At 39.5% G+C, this 22,089-nt stretch overlaps 2 protein-coding genes across 5 annotated transcripts in view; one reads left to right on the top strand and one right to left on the bottom strand.

Annotated features, from left to right (window-relative positions):
- ctdsplb (CTD (carboxy-terminal domain, RNA polymerase II, polypeptide A) small phosphatase-like b) overlaps positions 1 to 6,588 on the bottom strand; it is a 33,515-nt gene extending 26,927 nt beyond the window's left edge. The window contains exon 1 of one of the 3 annotated variants that reach the window (XM_051699518.1): positions 1,990 to 2,495. In XM_051699518.1, the coding sequence (XP_051555478.1) occupies positions 1,990 to 2,005 (16 nt within the window). In that variant the 5' untranslated portion in view covers positions 2,006 to 2,495. Of the gene's footprint in view, positions 1 to 1,989; positions 2,496 to 5,935 lie in introns of those variants that run through there. The other 2 variants (XM_051699516.1, XM_051699517.1) reach the window with 2 other exon arrangements.
- A 3,408-nt stretch (positions 6,589 to 9,996) lies between these two features.
- Positions 9,997 to 22,058, top strand: hhatla (hedgehog acyltransferase like, a). Of its 2 annotated transcripts, XM_051699508.1 has the most exons (13): positions 9,997 to 10,189; positions 12,315 to 12,427; positions 13,092 to 13,159; positions 13,268 to 13,381; positions 13,591 to 13,611; positions 13,851 to 14,045; positions 19,540 to 19,749; positions 19,897 to 20,068; positions 20,246 to 20,390; positions 20,515 to 20,550; positions 20,661 to 20,862; positions 21,079 to 21,223; positions 21,554 to 22,058. In XM_051699508.1, the coding sequence occupies exons 2-13, from the start codon at positions 12,322 to 12,324 to the stop codon at positions 21,694 to 21,696; spliced, it is 1,557 nt and encodes a 518-aa protein (XP_051555468.1). In that variant the 5' UTR covers positions 9,997 to 10,189; positions 12,315 to 12,321; the 3' UTR covers positions 21,697 to 22,058. The 2 variants fall into 2 exon arrangements, with proteins under 2 accessions (XP_051555468.1, XP_051555469.1); XM_051699509.1 differs by lacking the exon at positions 13,591 to 13,611.
- Positions 22,059 to 22,089: the final 31 nt, after the last annotated feature.

The raw sequence follows: 22,089 nt of genomic DNA on the forward strand, positions 1-22,089 counted from the left end.
ATTATCATATATGTTGTTTTGGTGAAAAATAATATTTAATGTTATAAGTGGAATAAATAATAATAATAAAATAAATAAAAATATTTTTTTATTGAGTATGTCATGACCCCTTTAAAACACAGTGAAGTAAAGAGACTTTCACATTGTGGACAGAATGGAAAGAAAGAACCCTGACAGGCAACGGGCCCGAGAGATTTATCATTTTGGTGGATTATCAGATACAATCTGAGCTCAAGTCACAAGCTACAGCTCAAGTTTTAGCTGCCTTTAAAAATCTTCTGCTACTATTAATCCAATTAATCCAAACTGGCTTAATATTACTTATTGAAATGCTGCATCTTGGAAAGGCATTAGTCACTTTTCCACAATCGGGACACTGCGAGCCAGGGCTACCAACTGGCCAGCCAGGGCCAATAGCCTCGGACTTGAGCTGCAAGACCAAAATCGATTTGCGTTCCCACCATCGGACCAACTGCCCCACAGCGTTGCCTTAAAACCTGCCCTTAATACACCACAATGGTGCCAACATCACTCACCCCGCCCATTTCATAAGCAAGAGGGAAGCTCAAGCTGAGGTCTCATGTTATCTAGTTATCTTGAATATTGAGTTTATAGTTGTGCTCAAAAGTTTGCATAACCTGGCAGAAATTGTGAAATTTTGGCATTGATTTTGAAAATATGACTGATCATGAAAAAAAGAGTTTGTTAGCTCTCACGTGGATGCACTGAGCATTCTAGATACTGAGCTATGGGGAGCAGAAAAGAACTGTCAAAAGACCTGCGTAACAAGGTAATGGAAATTTATAAAGATGGAAAAGGATATAAAAATATATCCAAAGCCTAGAAAATGCCAGTCAGTACTGTTCAATCACTTATTAAGAAGTGGACCAAGAAAGATACCAAGCCAAGGTCAGGTAGACCAAGAAAGATTTCAGCCACAACTGCCAGAAGAATTGTTTGGGATACGAAGAAAAACCCACAGGTAACCTCATGAGAAATACAGGCTGTTCTGGAAAAAGACGGTGTGGTTGTTTCAAGGAGCACAATACAACGATACTTGACCAAAAATGAGCTGCATGGTCGAGTTGCCAGATAGAAACCAATGCCACAAAAAAGCCCGGTTACAATATGCCAGACAACACCTTAACATGCCTCACAGCTTCTGGCACACTGTAATTTGGAGTGACGAGACCAAAATAGAGCTTTATGGTCACAACCATAAGCGCTATGTTTGGAGAGGGGTCAACAAGTATTGTGCTCCTTGAAACAACCACACCGTCCTTTTCCAGAGCAACCTGTATTTCTCCAGAGGTTACCTGTGGGTTTTTCTTTGTATCCCTAACAATTCTTCTGGCAGTTGTGGCTGAAATCTTTCTTGGTCTACCTGACCTTGGCTTGGTATCAAGAGATCCCCGAATTTTCTTCTTAATAAGTGATTAAACAGTACTGACTGGCATTTTCAAGGCTTTGGATATCTTTTTATATCCTTTTCCATCTTTTATAAAGTTCCATTACCTTGTTACGCAGGTCTTTTGACAGTTCTTTTCTGCTCCCCATGGCTCAGTATCTAGCCTGCTCAGTGCATCCACGTGAGAGCTAACAAACTCATTGACTATTTATACACAGACCCTAATTGCAATTTATAAAGAAATTAACCTTTAATTGACATTTAAACCTGTGTGTGTCACCTTGTGTGTCTGTAACAAGGCCAAACATTCAAGGATATGTAAACTTTTGATCAGGGCCATTTGGGTGATTTCTGTTATCATTATGATTTAAAAAAGAGCCAAACAACTATGTGATAATAAATGGCTTCATATGATCACTATCCTTAAATAAAAGACAGTTTTTTTGCATGATCAGTCATATTTTCAAAATCAATGCCAAAATTTCACAATTTCTGCCAGGGTATGCAAACTTTTGAGCACATCTGTATATAATTTGTAAACATTAGCTAGCTAGTAAGATAAGTTAGCGTTGACAACTCACCGACTGTAACTGACATGGTGTCCCGAGTGGTCTCCCACTAACAGCGGGACGATGTCCCAGCACACAGTCCATGATCTCAAAACATTTGTTAACCTGGCAAGTTCGGCGAAACTCTTCCTTTGACGTGGTCCCCGCCTCAATCCCCAGCTGGCCTTGTTTAGCCCAAAGGTAACTGGCGGGCCAAAGGCCACTGGCATAATGAAGCCCTGGAAGTGACAGTGGGAACGCAACTGGCCCTGGCATGCACTAGCACGGCCTCATTTGGCCCGACAGTGGAAACGTGACTACTGAAGAAGGAACCCTGGACTAGTGATGGATGAGATCAGGATAAGCTCTAGTAGTTGTGGGGCACAAAGGCATTTAAAATGTTGCCTAATAGGCCATCAACAGCAAAATGACCATTTTAGAGGGTTTAGGACTAACTTTATTCTGTGCTTTTCTGAGAGGGCAGCGGTTTAAAAGGATAGTTCGCCCAAAAATGAAAATTCTCTCATCATTCACTCACCCTCATGCCATCCCAGATGTGTATGACTTTCTTCTACAGAACACAAACATTTTTATAAGAATATCTTAGCTCTGTAGGTCCCTACAATGCAAGTGAATGGTGACCAAAACTTTGAAGCTCCTAAAAGCACATAAAGGCAGCATAAATGTAATCAATGTGACTCCAGTGTTTCAATCCCTTTCTTCTGAAGTGATCCAATAGGTTCTGGGGGAGAACTGACCAAAATAAAACTCCTTTTTCACAATTAATCTTGACATCAGCAGTCTCCTAAACAATCATGATTTCAAGCCCGATTACACTTTCTACCACCATCTAACGCTCTGGGCATGCGTCATCAGTCTTATAGATTACTTTTATGCTGCCTTCATGTGCCTCTTCAAGCTTCAGGTTTTTTTTTCACCATTCACTTAAAATGTATAGACCTACAGAGCCAACATACTCTTCTGAAAATCTTTGTTTGTGTTCAGCAGAAGAAAAAAATCATACACATCTGGGATGGCATGGGGTGAGTAAATGATGAGTTTTCATTTTTGGTTGAACTATTTCTTTTAACCTTCTCAACTCAGCCACCCTGAGGTCAAAGTTTAAGCCCTGGAAGTGCTCCATCCAAATACATGCTGTCACTGAGCCGGACATCCTCAACCGAGTAGCCAGAGGCCATTCTGGAAAAACTGCATCATAATTGTATATTTCTGCAGCAGGGATATGCACTCTGAGCCACCATTGCTGGATGTAACATTAAGTTAAATGCCTCACAAAAAAAAAAAAAAAAAAAAAAAAAAAAATGTGTGCAGAAAATAATTAATCAACCACATGATAATGTAAAGCCACATTTGACCTGACTGCTTAGTAAAGAATGTAAGCAACTTAATACCACACCAACCTAACTACTGCTGCTGCTGCTGCTGCTGACTTGACTGAAAGTAGTAGAACAAATCAAAATCCACTGCAATTTCTAATGGTTGACCGATATGGGGTTTTTTTTGTGGCCGATGCCGATATCCAGAGTGCAGGGTGGCCGATATATCACACAATTTAATATAGTAAATAACAAATATAAAATTGCTAAAAAAATTAAACTCTTATTTAGCACTATATTTACTCAATTTCACACAAAATGAAATAAATATTGTATTTTAAATGGTAGATAGCAGTTTCTTCAGATTTCTGTTTAGTCATCAAATTTTTGCACTTTATTTGCACGAAGAAATGATTAATATATTAGGAAGAAAGAAATAACAGTACACACAGTAGTCCAGCAACCATGGATAGCACGTCCATGTTAGCAATCGTATTTTCTAAAAAAATACTGAATCAAACCAGTTGTACATACAGTGCACAGTGAATAAGACATTTACTCATAGCACACGTGAAGTGCTTTTACTTTGAAGTTGCACCAGAGACTATTTAGCAGAGATGGGCCATTTCTATTAAAATGAATGGGAGAAATTTGAACGCCCAACTGCAGCCAATGGTCAACGGATGTAGATAGGAAGTCCCGCCTTACAGGTAAAAGAGCCAGTTACCTTTTAGATACAGACATCGCCTGTCAATCAACTCGAGAATGCGCATGCGCATTAGCTACAAAAGTTGGGAAAATTTAGTTTTTTAGAATAATCTGAGGTAAAGAAGCACCATTTATGATACCAGTGTTGTCAAATTTTACTGCTGATTTGAATATGTTCTTTGATCGTAATCTTGACCAACTGTTTTGGAGATTTCGGTCTTTCCCCATTCAAGTAGATAGGAGTTGCACTGTCATGACTGGAAATAGCCTCCCAAGAGCGTTCCAAACATGGCCGACAGTGGACTGACTTGCTAGAAAGACTTTGGTTGCACTCACGTGCTCATGCAGATACAGCGAGCAGCAGCAATCTCCTGAAAGTTTAAACAGCCTGGATCACCTGCTTGGATTGTAACCACTGACCATCATGATTTGTGAATCAGAGGAACTTTTGATCCTGAAATTTTGATTCTGGCTGATAGAATACGCGTTTCAGATGAAGATATTAGATGAGCGCTCGACAGAAAGAAAATGCTGGATTTTCATGAGGTTCGTGAATTACATCTGTTTAAACGAGATATCTGCATATTTGCAAATGGTATATAATAGAAGTTTTATTGATATTTGCCTTTTTATCATTAGAAAATAAAGTTAAAAGTGACAGGGAACTGCTGAGGTGAGACTGTTAGAATACATGCTTTGGAGGAAAATAAATGAGCGCTCCACATGATGCTGGATATGCTGAAGTTGTGTGAGGTTGGTTTATTGCATCTGTTTAAACGAGATATGTGCATATTAGCAGACAGTAAATATGATATTAGTTTTATTGATATTTGCAATTTTATCATTAGACAAGGCAGTTAAAAGTTACAGGGAACTGTTGAGGAGAGAGATAGAGAATGAAACAGGCGAGCACTTTAACATTATGAGCTCTACGTTTCCGTACTCTGATATACGAACCGTTTAAATTACACTGTGTTGCACACCGGTCTATTATTGTAGTAACACGATGGCACATAACAAAAAAATGAACTGTGACTGGGCGTTTACAAGTCTCAGTGGCTTCACATGCAAGCAGGCGATTTCCGGCGCCCTCAAGAAAGAAAGAAAAAAATCGGCCAAACGGAAAAATTTATCGGCCGATGCCGATAATGTTAGAATATCGGCGGATCAATCGGCCTCGACGATATATTTTTTTTAGGGCAGTGGTAGCTCAGCGGTTAAGGCTCTGGGTTACTGATCAGAAGGTCGGGGGTTCAAGCCCCAGCACTGCCAAGATGCCACTGTTGGGCCCTTGAGCAAAAGCCCTTAACCCTATCTGCTCCAGGGGCGCCGTATCATGGCTGACCCTGCACTCTGACCCCAGCCTAGCTGGGATATGTGAAAAAGAAGAATTTCACCATATATGTGCAAATGTATAATGTGTGATAAATAAAGAAAATTATTATTAAATTATTATTATATCGGTCGACCACTAGCTATTTCACCCCCACTGCTTCTAAAAGCTATCCAAAAAGAGCAAAAATTAAATGGGTACATTTTAAAGAATTGTGATTATGTCTTGTTCAGAGCACTGCTGCAATTCTGACAGAAAAAGAAACATATTTATGTTGGTCTCCGTCCGAATTCTGAGTGACACAAGCACTAAAGAAGCCCAAACTTTCAGCCTCTACTAGTTCACATTCCGAATTTAAGACGGTTGCGTTTTCAAAAAAATACGCACTCTCAAAGTCTCTCTTGCATTTACAAAAGACACACGGTGATATAAAAGCATAAAACAAACGACAAACCCGTCCTTATCCTTACTTTTGTTGATACAATTCCAGAAATGTTTCTCGTCCGCAGGCTCGCAGCCCGCTCGTTTAAAATGGTGGGTAAAGCTCAGGCTAACAATACGCGCTACAGCGAGCAACTTCAACACCAAAAACACCTCTCACCTTTCTCAGCATTTGACGACAGTATCTCCTCCTCCTTGGGGTTCGTAACCTGCGTTATTATGGACGTGTTGTCCATGGAAACGAAATGTTAGCTCCTTTTCCCAGCGAGTTTTGGCCGTGTCCGTGTTTGAGATTGTGCTAACAGCTAGTCAAGTCGAGTTAATGGCAGATCTCCAGGCAGACTGCTGTCGATCGGGCTAGCGTGGGTGAACGGACTGCACCCGAACACTAATCTTTGCGTTTTGTTGCATTAAAATACGCGTCGCGGATGCACATTTGATCAATTAGCCCACAGTGATGCGCATAACAAAAATAAATTTCGCCTGCGCCGAACGGCTAACAAGTAAATGGAGTCTGGATTGCTCAAATCAGATAGCTTTAGCGAGCTGACCATGAAACCTGCAAATGTGGCCTTAATAAATAGCCCTCGCAATGTCTCAACGCTTGCGTTTAAACTCCCGAAGCTAGCAAGGAGAAACCCGACATCGGCACGCTTAACCGACCGTTAAAAATAGCCTCTTCATTTTTTCCCCGTGTTTTCTGATCTCTGCTTGCAATATGGAGACGGCGAGTGTTTGATATTCACGAGATCGAGATGAGGAACAGCAAGAGGAGGTATTTTCTGGGAACCCCCTCCCTCGTATTAAAAATGAAAGCACGGCAGAGACACACGCAGTACACCAATGACAGGAGTCCGCACGAAGCTGACTGAGTCATCAGCAGTTTAGGCAAATGACTGTTGGAGTTGCGGTATTTAAACGAGTGACAAGTCCAAATAAAATGCTCTTTTGGTTTAGTTAATCGTTTCCACTTTTGCCTCGTCGTAGGCCTATTGAAAAGAAAGCAACGCAAAAACACCCTAGTGTGAGGGGTAAACCTTTTATGTATTTGCAGATTAATGGATAAAGCTCACAATACTGATTCTTCATGAACTGCTTTGCTGTTGTTGAATCTGTAAAACAGTGGATTGATCTGCTTCCATAGCCTATAGATGCGAATAAATTGTGTTATTTTCTTTGAAGACTTTGGGCATCACACTGTAAAATCCCGTAAAAGGCTAATTTGCCAGTGTGTGTCTTGAGTAGCCTTTCACAAGGGTTTCAAACACAAAATATGTTACATGGTTAAAGGAATATTCTGGGTTTAATACAAGATAAGGTCAATCGAAAGCATTTGTGGCATACTGTTGATTTCCACAATAAACAGGCTAATTTCAACTCATCCGACCTTTTCTTTAAAAAAGCACAAATTGAGGCTTCAGTGAGGCACTTACAATGGAAGTGAATGGGGCCCAATTTTAGAGGGTTTAAAGGCAGAAATGTGAAGCTGATAATTTTACATTAATTAGTCTGTTAAAACTCATGTATTATTTGAGCTGTAAAGTCATTTAAATCGTTGTTTTTACGGTCGTTTTAGGATTCGTGGCGTTAATCCTTGCTATACCTTTACATAGAAAAGGTTAGTAAGCGATTTTATCACACTAAAATCACGTTAACAGGCATATTGTTTATGTCTTGTGACTATACTTTTGAAACAGTGAGTATTTTAACATTTACTGGCTGGCCCCATTCACTTCCATTGTAAATGCTTTACTAACCCAGATTTTTCCTTTAAAAAAAAAAAAAAAAAAAAAAAAAAAAAGGGAGGGACAAGTTAAAATGATTTTTTGTGGTGATCAATGTTATGTCACAAATGCTGTCGATTGAGCTTAACTTTTATTGAGCCCGGAATATTCCTTTAAGGGATTTCCATAGCATGTCTCCATCTGCTGTTCAAATATTTTGTTGCACTTTCATTAAATTTCGCTGACATCTTATTTCATTGCTTCGTTTTTTCTTACAGAATTTCTTACTGTTACTCGTTTCATGTTAAAACAAATAAACTAGCAACTATCAAAACAAAATTTCTAGAAATTTAAATTGTGACATCAAAAAGACTTAAAAAAAAAAAAACTCTGAGTAAACATTTTTTAAATAATATTTAAGTGTACATTGATAAACTTGTAGGATACACACACGTTTGTTATTTTATGGGAGCTTTCCTATTGTTTTGATACTGTGCTAATTATATATCCCTAAACCCTAGACCTAAATGTAACCCTCACTCAAACCTTTTAGCCTTTTTAGATTTTCATTAAAGACATTATTTAGTATGTTTATTAAGACCAGCTGGTCCCCATGTGGGTGATCTCAGGTTTAACCATCCTTGTTGTGTTGACATTTGGTCCACAGAATGTTCGCAATACCTGACCAACACACACACACTGCAGCTATCGATCCCAGACTTTTTTCAGCTGCATATTCATTCAAAGAAGGCTATTTATATTTATGAGTGGTCCATTATACCTTATCTGTATCAAATTGTAGGGCTGTATCAATAATTTAATCAGAGCAAATTGCAAAACATTGTAAATACTGGCAACTCTGTAAAATAAATAAATCAATAAATACATCTTAAAAAGAAAGTGTTCATGCTGCCTTAACATTTTAAGTTGTGTCAACTTAAAGAGGGAAAGTTGTTTAAACAGAACAAAAAGTTGATCAATATAACATGTTAAATGAGCTTCATGTCTTTTTAAGTAAACTTGACTTTATTAGTTCAGTCAACTCAATTCCAATCCAATTCAATTTGAATTTTGAAGATCAATACTTTTATTATCATTTATTATTACTGAGAACCAGTGAGAAAGTAAAGGCTATCCCATCGTCAGAGGTAAAATAAACTGACAATTGATGGTAACTGGATTAGTTGATGATCAGAGACGAATATGTGATCTCTTAATTTTATTCCGACTTCAAGGCGACACACATGGGTCTCAACTCTTTACACACAAATCACAATAATGGTGTCAATAATCAAACACATCATTGAGTAAAAAGATTCGTTTTGAAATATTACTACATGACAAATAACTGAAAGTGACAACAAACACAAAAACCAACAGCATAAATAAAAGCTGCTAAAAGTTAAAAAAAAAATAAAGAAGTAAAAGGCGGTGAAACTACAATTTGCATAATTTATTCATACTGTAGTGCGTGTTGTGAATCCGAATATGTGAGCATGATGTGCGTAGTTCTCTTGACTTGTATTTTTTTTTATTTCAGCTGAATAGTTTTCAAGTTCAATATCTTATCACAAGTTCATCCAAGAAAAACTTGGATAATTGAGTTATCTCAGCAAGATCAATCCAGGGCGGGACTTCTAACTCTACGTTTTAAGTTATGATAACTAAAAGTCAAAATATTTTTTTTATTTTTTTTTTTACAATGAACCTGCAGTTGTTACCTTAAGGAGCTATTTCTACCTGATCTAACCCTTGAAATGAGTTTTGTTGGTGTAACCTAATGTGTTCAAGTTGATTCAGTGATGTTAAATAATATTTTTGGCTTGCACAAAACCAGTTAATTAGGTTAACATTTTCTTCAATAGAATCGCAATTTTAATGTTGTATGTTTGTAGACTGTGATGAATCAATGGATTGACATTTGATTATCTACTAATGTAATTCATTCCATTAATAAAAATAACTGAGTTCTGTGTGAAAGAACCAAGAATGAAAAAGACATATTTTGAGGTAGTAAATGATGATTCGCTGATTTCATTCAGAGAACATTAAAAATGTTTGATAGTTGCTTCAGAGATGCTTTAAAACAAGAAAGTAACCAAATATTAAGATTAGGGGGATGAAATGTAAAAACACCCATATTGATCTGAATCCTGAATCCTGAAGGGCACATATCCCTATTTGTTTACTGTCAATCACCTGCCTTCTTGTTTTAGGTTCTTTTAATGCAGTGTACAATTAGAATACATACAATGTTAAAGTTATGCTAAAGGATGGTTCACCCCACTCGACTTCTTGGACACAGTTCTGTCTACATCATGCCCCTGACCACAAACTACGAAACCATTTATTTTACCGGACATTCTATAACAATAAAATACACCTGTACCATTTAGCGCTGGATCTTGAATTTGTGCGCGTCTTTGATGGACAGTGCTGGTGCCACCCCTTCTGCTGTTCCAGTCCGTATTATAAATACACTCTACACCCCCTCCCGCCACATCCACACCAGCGACTGTTGCCTCTCACCGAGTGCACCATCGGCACTGAGGAAACGGGACGGATGTATTGAGAGAAGAAGCCCATACTCACCCCCCTTTTCTTTTCTTTTCTTTTCTTTTTTCTTTCAATTTTGTGGGGGTTAACATCTGTCTTCAAACATCTAAACGGCTGTGAAAGGCAGATACAAGGTTAGTACTGAGCAAGTGCACCTTGTTTTGAATTAATGTACTTAATGTGCACTGTGTTGTAAACAGACATCCACGGACCACTTCTGAGGCGATGTGTGGGCGCTTAGAGCTGAGCAGCATCATTTACATTTAAAAAGAGATTAGATGTGCGTCTACATTACTTAATACTAATGACTACATTTAATTTAGGCGTTTTCTTAGGTGATTAAATGGTTTAATGAAACTAAGTGATTGCACAGTGCGTTTATATGGGAGTTCACCCCGTGGTCTTTCATATTCCTGAAGGATCTCCTGATGTGTGGGAGATCGCATTGCGCTGCAGCTGCCGCACTGTACCATGAGCAACTGCTCGGGCTAAAATAGGAAGAGGTTGTAAGGCGCAGCTGACTGTGCTGTTTTCTGAGGAGCCGTGAAAAGAGGCACTCCCATTTAAGTCACTGTCTTCTCAGTATTAGATTTGGGTGTCAGCCCTGTTGGAATGTTCGTTTTGTTTTGCTTGTCTTTTGTTTTGACATATTTCTCTTGTTATTATATTGATTGCTGAGACTGAGCCTGCACGCGATGTTAACGAAAATAATATGATCATGGTTATATGTGAACTTACCAAGTAAACTTCTGGGCTATGAAAAAGTGAAATAAAATAAATCCTTGGAAAAAGCGTGCATTTTCAGTGGCTAAATAGCCTAAATGCCCTGTTAAGACCATTTTAAAACATTAAAAAAAAATTACAATGTTGTATTTATATATTTATAATATATTATTGTATGCTTCTCTTTACACTATTTTGAAGCATTAAAAAAGATCACTCTTCACAGGTTATAATTGCATTTTGCAAACCAGTTCTGCAAGTATAGGCTAAAACAAGTAGTTCTGCGTGTCAAACCCTGAAAAAAAAACTGGTCATATCTCTTAATTAAAGTCTCTGAAGAACATAGCAGTTGTAGTGATCAACGTCATATATATATATATATATATATATATATATATATATATATATATATATATATATATATATATATATATATGAAACTTCCTTATATAAAAATCTAACCTTATTATATTCCACCTCACCAAAAGTGTATCGACTTTGTAACGTCATTAATATTAATATCAACGTCTCAAAATTCCTCTGTGATTGGACAGATTTTGTTTGTCCTCAGATATCATTGGATGAAATTTTACCCCGTCTACTGTCAGAATCAGCTGCTGTTTTATAGAAATAACTGTATAACCGTCGTGTTTTCTTTGCCTACATTTGTAGGGCTAAGATTTAGCTCTAAACGCAAATATATATAATCAAAACCCGAAAGTATTATTATACCGGACATTCGACCCTGTTGTAGAGTTGTTGAAAAGACAGAAGGTTCCATGGATATCTGAGGAGTTTAAGTGTGACTGACGTTTGAACTGTAACGGCCCTGACAGCAGATCTTTAGTTTATCCACATTTTACATGACTAAAAATAGACTGAAAACAGTCAATTGATTGAGAGTAGGCCGTTGGCTCTGACTTTCTTAGTGGATAGTTGAAGGAATATTAAGCTCAATCGACAGAAAAAATAAAAATAATCTGGGTTACAGTGAAAGTGAATGGTGGCCAATGCGTAAACTTTAAAATAATCACTATTTCAAAAATAAAGCAATAAGATATAAACAATATGCCTGTTAACATGATTTTAGTGTGATAAAATTGCTTACTAATTATTTTTGTGTAAAGTTATATCCAATTTACAACTTTGTTGCCATGATGATGCAATGTAAACAAACCCTAAAATCTTATAAAACCCTCAGGGACTGGCCCCATTCACTTCCATTGTAAGTGCCTCACTGTAACTTCAATTTTGCTTTTTTTTTTTTTTTTAAAGAAAAGGAAGGATGAGTCTAAATTAATTTTTGTGGGAATCAACATTATGCCACAAATGCTGTCGACTGACCTTAACTTTTATTGAACCTGGAATTTTCCTTTAAATTTGTGATGTCTGTACATTTTTGTTTTATTTGTCTGATCATCTACTGATGGGTCACGTGGATCATTTGATTATGAATGTAACAAGCTTGTAATGTTAAGGGTCTGAATGCTATTCATATTTTTTTTATTTTTTAATTTTTTTATTTTTTTTTTCCAGGTTAACTATGGGGATCAAGGCAGCCCTTCCCAGGTATGAGCTGTACTGCTACACTGTTGTCCTCTTTCTCGCACTCTTATGGGCAGGCAGTTGGATCTTTGAGGCCTCCAGTGGTAAATTTTATTTTTTACCCCTTGCCTTATTATTATTATTTTTTTTTCATCACATTAATCAAATATTTCAGAATAAAGTTCGTGTCCATCAGGAATGTCCTAGAACACCATCCAAAAGTGCCATCCACACAGAGTAAAGGTGCAATTGTTCTTGTCCTAACTGTGAACTGGAGCACTTTACACTATGCAAGTATAAATTGTTTTGTGTGGGCAAACTGTTTTGCTGATCGACTTTCGTGCTGGTACTGGAGCAAGCCAGCCATGTCCTGATTTGTCCTTTTTAAAGATCAGATATCGATCATGTCTGTATATTTTTTGGAATATAAACAGAAGCACAGACTGGCCGTCATTTTTAATGTTCCAGTCTTAGATTGACTTTTTTCAACTCCCAGTGACTCTCAAATAATTTATGCAAAAGGTATATTATATTTTTAATTCTTATACACCCCCCCCCCCCCCCCCATAACAGCACATGTAAAACAAGGGTAAGATGTCTGCAGAGATGGCATATGTAATACATACTGTAATGTTACAAAAAAAAAAGTCTGACTCCTTTTTTATATCAAATAGAAAAAAAACATGATCATGTGGGCAAGTTTTATCATTACATCTTTGGAAATACCAATTTACACTGATCCTGAAACCTTTTCCCTTTTTTATCTAGGGAATGTAAGCAGACGGGCATTTCGGGAGAGTGTGAAACCAGGATGGCACTACTTTGGCAGAAAAATGGCAAGTATATTACAACCATACATTTACATCACTAAAATGCAGATATCCCTATTATCCAAACACAACCATATTAGTGCTTTCCATTACTGATATCCTCTGTTTCTACAGGATGCATCAGATTTCGAATGGGTTATGTGGTTTACTACTTTTCGCAATCACATCTTGTTTGCCCTCTCTGGTCATGTGATCTTTGCTAAAATCTGCTCGATGGTGTCACCAAGGGTATGTCATTGCATTATGTAAAGGGATTTAAGAGTGAAAATATATGTTGTGATATTTTTAATGAATGTTCGTGGGTGTTGCATGAATTGATGTTCCAACAGTAATAAAATAAATGCCTTTTGATATTTAGTGCATCTGTGAAATGATCTAATCCAAATGTTGTATGAAATGTTACATGCGTTCTTGTTTTTTGTCTGCTGAAAATGAAGATTGGTATAGATGGATACAAGGTAACTGAAAGTTCTTGTGACTAATTTGCTTTGATACTATTTGATAGATTAATACAGCTGCTACTACAACAGCTAATACTCATCTATACTATTCTTTCTAACTCAACTCCTGTTTCCACATCTCTGTAAATATCTAATGTTTAAAAGCCCTTCCTTTATTTATTATTGTTGCATGTGCCAGTTGGATGATAGAAATTTGTCTTTTCACATAAAATACTGCTTTTCTTCCTAACCCACAGCACAGATCATTGATCTATATGATGTATGGATCTCTAGCTGTCCTGATTACTATGGGATGGACGTACATCTCTCTCATCCTGTCTCACTGCATCGTCCTCTACAGCGTGGCACTCATCAAGAGGAAGTGGCTCTGCTTTGTTGCTGGTCTTACCAGCCTGGCAACTTTCAAGATGGAGCCCTTTAACAGTTGGCAGGTGAGAAAACTCATAGATGTTACTCATAGATACATATATGTATACTGTAATATGGTAATAACAGTATACAAACTACTGTTACAATCAACACATAAAGTATATATGCCTGTTATAAAACGTTTCCCCTATAGTCTTACCAAAAAATAAAGTTAAACCCAACAAATTGACCAAATCCAACATTATATTACACATCTCTCCCTATATATTTATTTGACCCACTTTATATTAGGTGTCTTCAACTACTATGTAACATATATTACTAAGTATTTGATACAATGTATCAGTAGATGCTAGTGACCACAGTTATAGGTGGGGCAGATTTTGCTCCTTTTTTTTTCTTTTTCTTTTTCTTTTTTAATATTATTTAACTCATTCAATCCATTATTTAAACAAAAATGCGCTGACACAATATATGGGATACTTGTAATATTCCACCACAAGGCGGCTCTCTTAGAACATAATGTTGATACTAATATTCTAAATAAGAATGCTTTATCTATCAAAATCTAAATCAGATGTTATTTTATAATGTTAAGTGTTGTTGAAGAACCCCAGGGAGGAGAGGGAGAGAAAAAGAACTATCTAAATTCCATTTACATGTTTCCACATTTCTAAAAAACGAAATGCTTTATAATGATATTAATGTTTTAAATCACAGTAAATTTAAAACAGAAAGTTTCAAGAGCCAAGGCTTTTTGACATACAATTTGTTGTCATACAAAATATACAGTGTCTTATCACCTACCCTTTTCTTTTGATTGCCAAACAATTTTTTTTATGTCTGGCTTGTCAGGACCAAGTTGTTTGATGGCAAATTTGTCTTGAACTTGCAACTGAAATGACACGCTGTTACATACGTTCATCGATAGCGCTCACCATGTTCGCAGTCTGTTATTCTGCTGGCATGCACTAATACTAACGTTACCTTTGGTTTGGCACTACATATGGGCAGATTAATTTCTGCCCCAGTGCATCTCAATAGCCAATTTTCCACTGTTGGGCCAGTACGAGCCAGGGCTATCAACTGGCCAGCGGGGGACAATAGCCTTGGACCTGGAGCCACGAGCCCAAAATTGATCTGCGTTCCCACCATCGAGCCAATAGCCCTACAGTTTTGCCCTGAAACCCTCCCTTAATGTACCACCCTGGTGACCACGTCACACACCCCGGCAGGCCAAAGGCCATTGGAGGTACGAGGAGGTACGATGAAGCCCCGGAAGTGACAGTGGGAATGCAAATTGCCCTGGCACGCACTAGCACACCCTTATTTGGCCCAATAGTGGAAACATGGCTAATGAGGGCTCATTGCAGTACCATATCTGACCACAAATTTCCATTGGAAAAACTGAGGGGCACTGTGGAGTTCGGGAGGGCAGCAGACTCTCTGTCCTACAAGCTTGTATATCTATGTCAAACATTGTGTAAAGCCCAGTTCACACCGCTGGCAGCATTGTCGCTTGGTGTCACTAGTGGGCGTTCCTACAGCTGCTGTAATGTTATTGGTGGACAGCACAACTGGCCATAGTAGATTTTGAAATGCTGATTACAGATGATACTGCTGATAAAACAAAGATGTTATTCTATTTTGACAAGGAATCAGTTCTCTTGCCTCTAAAAATGAACATTCTCCAGGGGAGAGCATTTTATATAATCTGCAGCAGTGCTAAATGCACCATATTATTAAACAAGATGAACATTATATCAATATACAAATCAAACTTAAATGACTCGGTTTTCCACGCATAATTTTATTAGCCCATATTCATGCATGTGGTTACAGACAAATGATATAGAACAGTAAAATTGCTCACAGAAACTTTTAACTTCTCCTCCATCTTGCCTGCATTTGTCTCCATTATCTTCACTCACAGCAGACAGGTGATGTGAGCTCCATTGTCTTCATTCTCATTGATAGTCGCTTGGGAATGTTGCTCGTCATTTGCATAAAGTTGAAGTTTTCTCAACTTGTCTTGTTGCTTGAAACTTCAATCTCTGTTGCCAACGGTTGTAGCAGCTCATGTCACCGGAAGTCGCTGTGCTCTCATTGAAAATTAATCTGGTTGTGTCACTATGTATGCCGGTGGTGGTGTGAACGGTGCTTAACGGAGCTTTCAGCTACTTTACGACTTAAAAATAGGATAAAAACTTTTACTAGGCCTGCTTTTAAATACGTATGTCATCATTTTGAAAACATTTACAGGCAAAAAAAAATTACATTGATAGCAGTTTATAGTATAGCTCTATGTTTTTGTAATGATGAGTCAACGGAGTTGAGATCCATGTTCAGCTTTAATAATAATAAACGTAGTAATACAGACAGGCATGGGTTCAATCACCAGCAACAGTAATATTCAAGGTCATCCAGAGAGGTGGTCAATAAACAGGAAAGAGGTTAGGGCAGGCGGCAGACAATCACAGGTTATATCCAGAAAATCAAGACAGTAATAGTAGGCAGGCAGCAATGGGTGAAAACAGGATAAACAGTCCAGGATCAAACACAGGAAATGCAATAAACTCAGGGAACACTCAGAAATGTCAGCCAGGGCAAAACAAGTCTTCGCAATGAGAGAGAGTGAGAGTGAGTCTTAAATAGCTGAATTAATGAGAAACAGGTGAGCAGGTAATCAGTGCTAGGTACGGGGATTATGGAAAATGGAGTCCATTTGACTGGAGCCATGGAAGACTCTGAGGGCGGAGCCGTGGTAGGCGGAGCTGTAGGAGGCTCAAAGGGTGCAGCCATGGAATGCTGAGCCGTGGAAGGCAGAGCCGTAGGAGGCTCGAGGGGCGAAGCCATGAAAGGCGGAGCCGTGGCAGGCTCGAGGGGCGAAACTGTAGTAGGCGAAGCCGTGGCAGTCTCGAGGGGTGAAGCCATAGAAGGTGGAGCCGTGGCAGGCTCGAGGGGCAAAGCCGTAGAAGGCGGAGCCATGGCAGGCTCAAGGGGCGAAGCCGTAGAAGGCAGAGCCGTGGCAGGCTCGAGGGGTGAAGCCGTAGAAGGTGAAGCCGTGGCAGGCTCGAGGGGCGAAGCCGTAGAGGGCGGAGCCGTGGCAGGCTCAAGGTGCGAAGCCGTAGAAGGCGGAGCCGTGGTAGGCTCGAGACTAAGAGTCCAGGATGACTGGGAAATGACCTCAGTGGTCGCGAACATGAGCAGAGTCTCGGGAGTGACCCCTGTGGTCGTGGGCATGGACAGAGACTCGGGAATGACCTCTGTGGTCATGGGCATGGACAGAGACTCGGGAACGACCTCCATGGTCATGGTTATGGACAGAGACTCGGGAACAACCTCCATGGTCGTGAGCATGGACAGAGACTCGGGAACGACTTCTGTGATCGTGATCATGGGCAGAGACTTGGAGACAACCTCTGTGGTCGCGAACATAGGCAGAGACTTGGAAACGACCTCTGTGGTCGTGAACATAGGCTGAGACTTGGAAATGACCTCTGTGGTCGTGAACATAGGCTGAGACTCGGAGACGACCTCTGTGGTCGTGAACATGGGCTGAGACTTGGAAACGACCTCTGTGGTCATGAACATAGGCTGAGACTCAGAGATAACCTCTGTGGTCATGAACATGGGCAGAGAAACGGAAGCCTTTCTCCTCCTCCTCCTCCTCCTCCGGGAGGCCGAAGTTGGCGGTGCAGGCTCTGGGACAGATGAGGCTGGCAACTCAGGCTCTGGGATGGACGAGGCTGGCAATGCAGGCTCTGGTATGGATGAGGCTGGCAACGCTGGCTCTGGGATGGACGAGGCTGGCAACGCTGGCTTTGGGAAGGACGAAGCTTCCAGCTAATTGGCCGTGGCAGGCATGGGCATTGACTCGTTGGCTGTGGCAGGCGTGGCCATTGGCTCGTTGGCCGTGGCAAGCATGGGCATTGGCTCGTTGGCCATGGCAGGCATGGGCGTCGGCTCAGTGACCGTGGCAGGCAAGGGCACTGATTTGTGGGAAAGGGTTTTTGTGGCCCTACGCACCGATATAAGTAGCGGATAATTCAACTTGGAGACAAGGGCCATGAAGGACCTCAAGACTGGGGCCGCGGAAGGCAAGGATATGTCATGGCATGGAACCAACTCAGACTTGCCTGGAACATAGTGTGGAGCAGGCTGAGGTGTGGCTGTGACATGGCATGGAGCAGGCTGAAGCGTGGCTGTGATTTGGCATGGAGTAGACTCAGGCTTGGCTGTGACATGGCTTGGAGCAGGCTGAGGCATTGCTGAGACATGGCATGGAGCAGGCAGAAGCGTGGCTGTGATTTGGCATGGAGCAGACTCAGGCTTGGCTGTAACATGGCTTGGAGCAGGCTGAGGCGTTGCTGAGACATGGCATGGAGCAGGCTGAGGCGTGGCTGTGACATGGCATGGAGCAGGCTGAGGCGTGACTGTGATATGGCATGGAGCAGACTCAGGCTTGGCTGTGACATGGCGTGGAGCATTATCTTGATGAACAGAAAGCAGTTGATCTCCGGTGTCTTTGCCTCCTACTGGATGTTCAAAAGCAGCATGAAATCGTTGGAGGAAGTAACTGAAAGAAGGGAATGTTGTTCTGTCACCGTTCCACACCGCTGTAATTCAGTCTAACGCCTTACCGGTAAGCAGCGAACAAACAAATGAAATGTGGCTCTCATCAGTGGGGTATAGTGTGGGTTGTTGATTAAGAAACCGAGAACATTGGAACAGAAATCCCTTACCTTTAGTTGGTGACCCATTTAATTTCTCAGGAAAGGCAAGGTGTGGGTTAGTGGTGAATGTGCTAGGTGAGGCCGGGTAAGCCGCTGGATTAGATGAAGAGGCTGAAGGGTTTGGTGTTGGTAAACGGAGGCTTTGCAAGGTCTTAACAAGCTCCTCTGTTAATGATGTCAGCCAGTCAAGTTGTTGGTGGTGTACGGCCAATACATCCGCTTGCGCTGAGACCTTGGTGGTGAGCTGCAGAAAAGCCGCTGGATCGGTTTGTGGCGAAGTCTTCTGTAATGATGAGTCAACAGAGTTGAGATCCATGCGCAGCTTTAATAATAATAAACATAGTAATACAGACAGGCATGGGTTCAATCACCAGCAAAAGTAATATCAGTTTTCAAGGGGATGGATATTTAGGTGGAGCTCTGCCCTACCTGCCCATATAGATGAGCCGCACCTGCAATGTACTTATTATGTACATACGTGTTGTTGCAGTGTACTTACATTTAAAGTGCCTGCATGTAATAACATCTGTAGTAACACTGTTAACCTTACCCCTAAACCCTAACCCCTAACCCTACCCCTACTTCTAAACCTAATTATTCCCCAACCTCAGTAGTAGAAAGCATGAATCTTGATAGAATTTTTCACAACAACATGTAGTTACACAATAAATACATTGTTTTGTATGTATTTTAATGTTAGTACATAATAGTTAAAGACACCTAATATAAAGTGAGACCCAAGTGTCCATGAAAGCATGTGAAAAATACAGATAGCTTTGTAATTTCGATGTTCTGATTATCTCTCTGTGTTTTAATGCAGGAAGGCATTGTAACAGGCTCCTTTGATCTGCAAGACGTCCTGTTCTATGGAGGTTGTGGGTTCTCCATTATGCGCTGTATGAGCTTTGCCTTAGAGAATTGTGAGAAGAAAGACGGCAACTACAGTTTCATGGATCTGATCAAGTACAACTTCTACCTCCCCTTCTTCTTCTTTGGACCTGTCATGACCTTTGATCGATTCCATGAGCAGGTGAGTCTTGTATATCCAGAAGTTAATTATTCTAAAGAAAACATTTTAATTACTCAAGCAAATTTTAAAGGCCCAGTCTTCTGAATCTTGGTTCTTGATTGTGCCACTCTGGTTAAGTAAATGCACTGATCCCTTTGATATTCTTAGGCTAACAACTCTAACTTGACTCGTAAGGAGAGAGAGATGTGGAACATCACCATTCATGCTTTGGTTCACCTTGGTGCTATTTTGGTGGTGGATGTCTTCTTCCATTTCTTGTACATTTTGACCATCCCAAGCGATTTGAAGCTTGTGAAGCAACTGTCTGATTGGTCTTTGGGTCAGTTTTATCAAATTCATTATTGTTAGTAAATAGTTGGAGATGAAGGGTGGAAGCTAAGAAATAGCTTATTATTTTAAATAAAGTTAGTTTTGAACTATTTAAGTTCAAGTGCTATTTTGTGCCATTTCATTTTTGTTTCACTATCACAACAATACTACTTGTATTGCATTTCAGCTGGGTTGGCATACTCCAATCTGGTGTATGACTGGGTGAAAGCAGCCGTTATGTTTGGTGTCATTAACACGGTATCCAGACTGGACCATCTGGACCCTCCCCAGCCCCCTAAATGCATCACAATGCTCTATGTCTTCGCTGAAACGTAAGTATTCCTTTGAACAGAAGAGAAGTGTGAGAAAATAAAGAGAGTATGTTTTTGGTAGAAGTTGACATATGGTGCAAGCAGATAATTAAACATGAGTTTCTTCTGAAATTGACTATTTCAGGCACTTTGACAGAGGAATCAATGACTGGCTGTGCAAGTGAGCAAATAATATGTTCATCTGTATTGTTTTAACATATATTTCCATATGAGTTGGTCAAAAATCCTTGAGTGTATATACAGAATCAATTATCCTATTCTTTGTTAAAGATATGTCTATGACTATATTGGAGAAAACCATGATGCTATCTTCAAGGAGCTTGTTGCAACCATTTGCACCTTTGCTGTCACAACCCTGTGGCTTGGACCCTGTGAACTGGTCTACATTTGGTCTTTCTTTAACTGCTTTGGCCTAAATTTTGAACTGTGGGTGGCCAAGTTCTTCTCACTCCCACCATTCTCCACCATTGAGGTAAGATTCCAGAGACGCATCCACTGAGTTTAATTCAGTGTCTTGAATTTGAGCATTTGGCTTTCAATAGTATCATCCCTCTACCAAGTAATTCTCTTTGAATGACTTTTGAATATTATATAATCCTTGAATAGCCTGCATCCCACAGATATGTTTCACACGCTACATGGTTAAGTGTTGAAGTACAGCCATAATGTAATTTGAATATTTTTCCAGCGGGGTCTTATGTCTGAGGCAATGTCACGCCGAATCAGAGGCTTGTTCAACGCTGTTAACTTCTGGCAAATTGTCCTGTACAATGTCCTGGCATTGAACAGTCTGGATTTTGCTCAGCTGGTTGCTAAGAGACTGCTTTTTAAAGGTAAGTTGTTTGTTTTAATGTGCAGTATAATGATAATGAAAACTGAAAAAAATTTAACTAGAATATTGTGTAGAATGTATTAAACATTCAATACATAGGTATGTAAATTACTTGTATATCATGTGCTGTTTTTATATGTCTGATATATATATATATATATATATATATATATATATATATATATATATATATATATATATATATATATATATATATAGCCTACATCAAAAATGTTGCTAAATATAAAGTTGTATCAGCACAACAACTCCAGAGGAATGCAAAAACATAGCTTGTACATGGAGAATAATAGCTCCCTTGTGATTCCCTCAGGCTTCCCCCTGTCCACTCTCTCAGTACTGTTTGTGACTTACTGTGGCGTGCAGCTGATAAAGGAGAGAGAGCGAAAGCAGGCTTTGCTGGATGATCCGGAACCAGTGGCACCTCCAGAGCTGGGCAAACAGAAGGCAGAGTAAAGGACAAGGAGGTCATTGAATCCGATCCAGCTCTTGAGGTCCCTCTTGTTAATTCTGCCACTGAGCTTCCATGCCAGACTGACGCAGTCCAATCACTATGGTCACTGCTTTGCACAAGTCTGTTTTAAAAAACAAGACATTTTTAACTGTGAATAGTTCTGAAGTGCACTTGCTGTAGCCAAATGCAACCTTTCCTCTGACATAAACTTGCAAATATACAGACAAATCAACAAGTGCATTTTTTATTTGTATTTTAAATGGAAATGGATATTTAAAGGATGGGCTTGCCAAATATTTTATGAATAAATAATATATTGAAAAATAAATAATATTGAAAAATAAAGAGAAAATGTGAAATGTTTGGTATTTGGTTTGGTGTCGATTTTTATATTC

This window comes from Myxocyprinus asiaticus, chromosome 6 (genome assembly GCF_019703515.2).
Source record: "Myxocyprinus asiaticus isolate MX2 ecotype Aquarium Trade chromosome 6, UBuf_Myxa_2, whole genome shotgun sequence".
Lineage (NCBI taxonomy): Eukaryota > Metazoa > Chordata > Actinopteri > Cypriniformes > Catostomidae > Myxocyprinus > Myxocyprinus asiaticus.

Excerpts from the sequence above, each read along its gene's own strand:
- hhatla (XM_051699508.1), top strand. The coding sequence starts at position 12,322 with ATGGGGATCAAGGCAGCCCTTCCCAGGTATGAGCTGTACTGCTACACT. Across the intron at positions 13,382-13,590 it reads GCTCGATGGTGTCACCAAGG|ATTGGTATAGATGGATACAA; the intron begins GTATGTCATTGC and ends CTGAAAATGAAG. Across the intron at positions 13,612-13,850 it reads TTGGTATAGATGGATACAAG|CACAGATCATTGATCTATAT; the intron begins GTAACTGAAAGT and ends CCTAACCCACAG.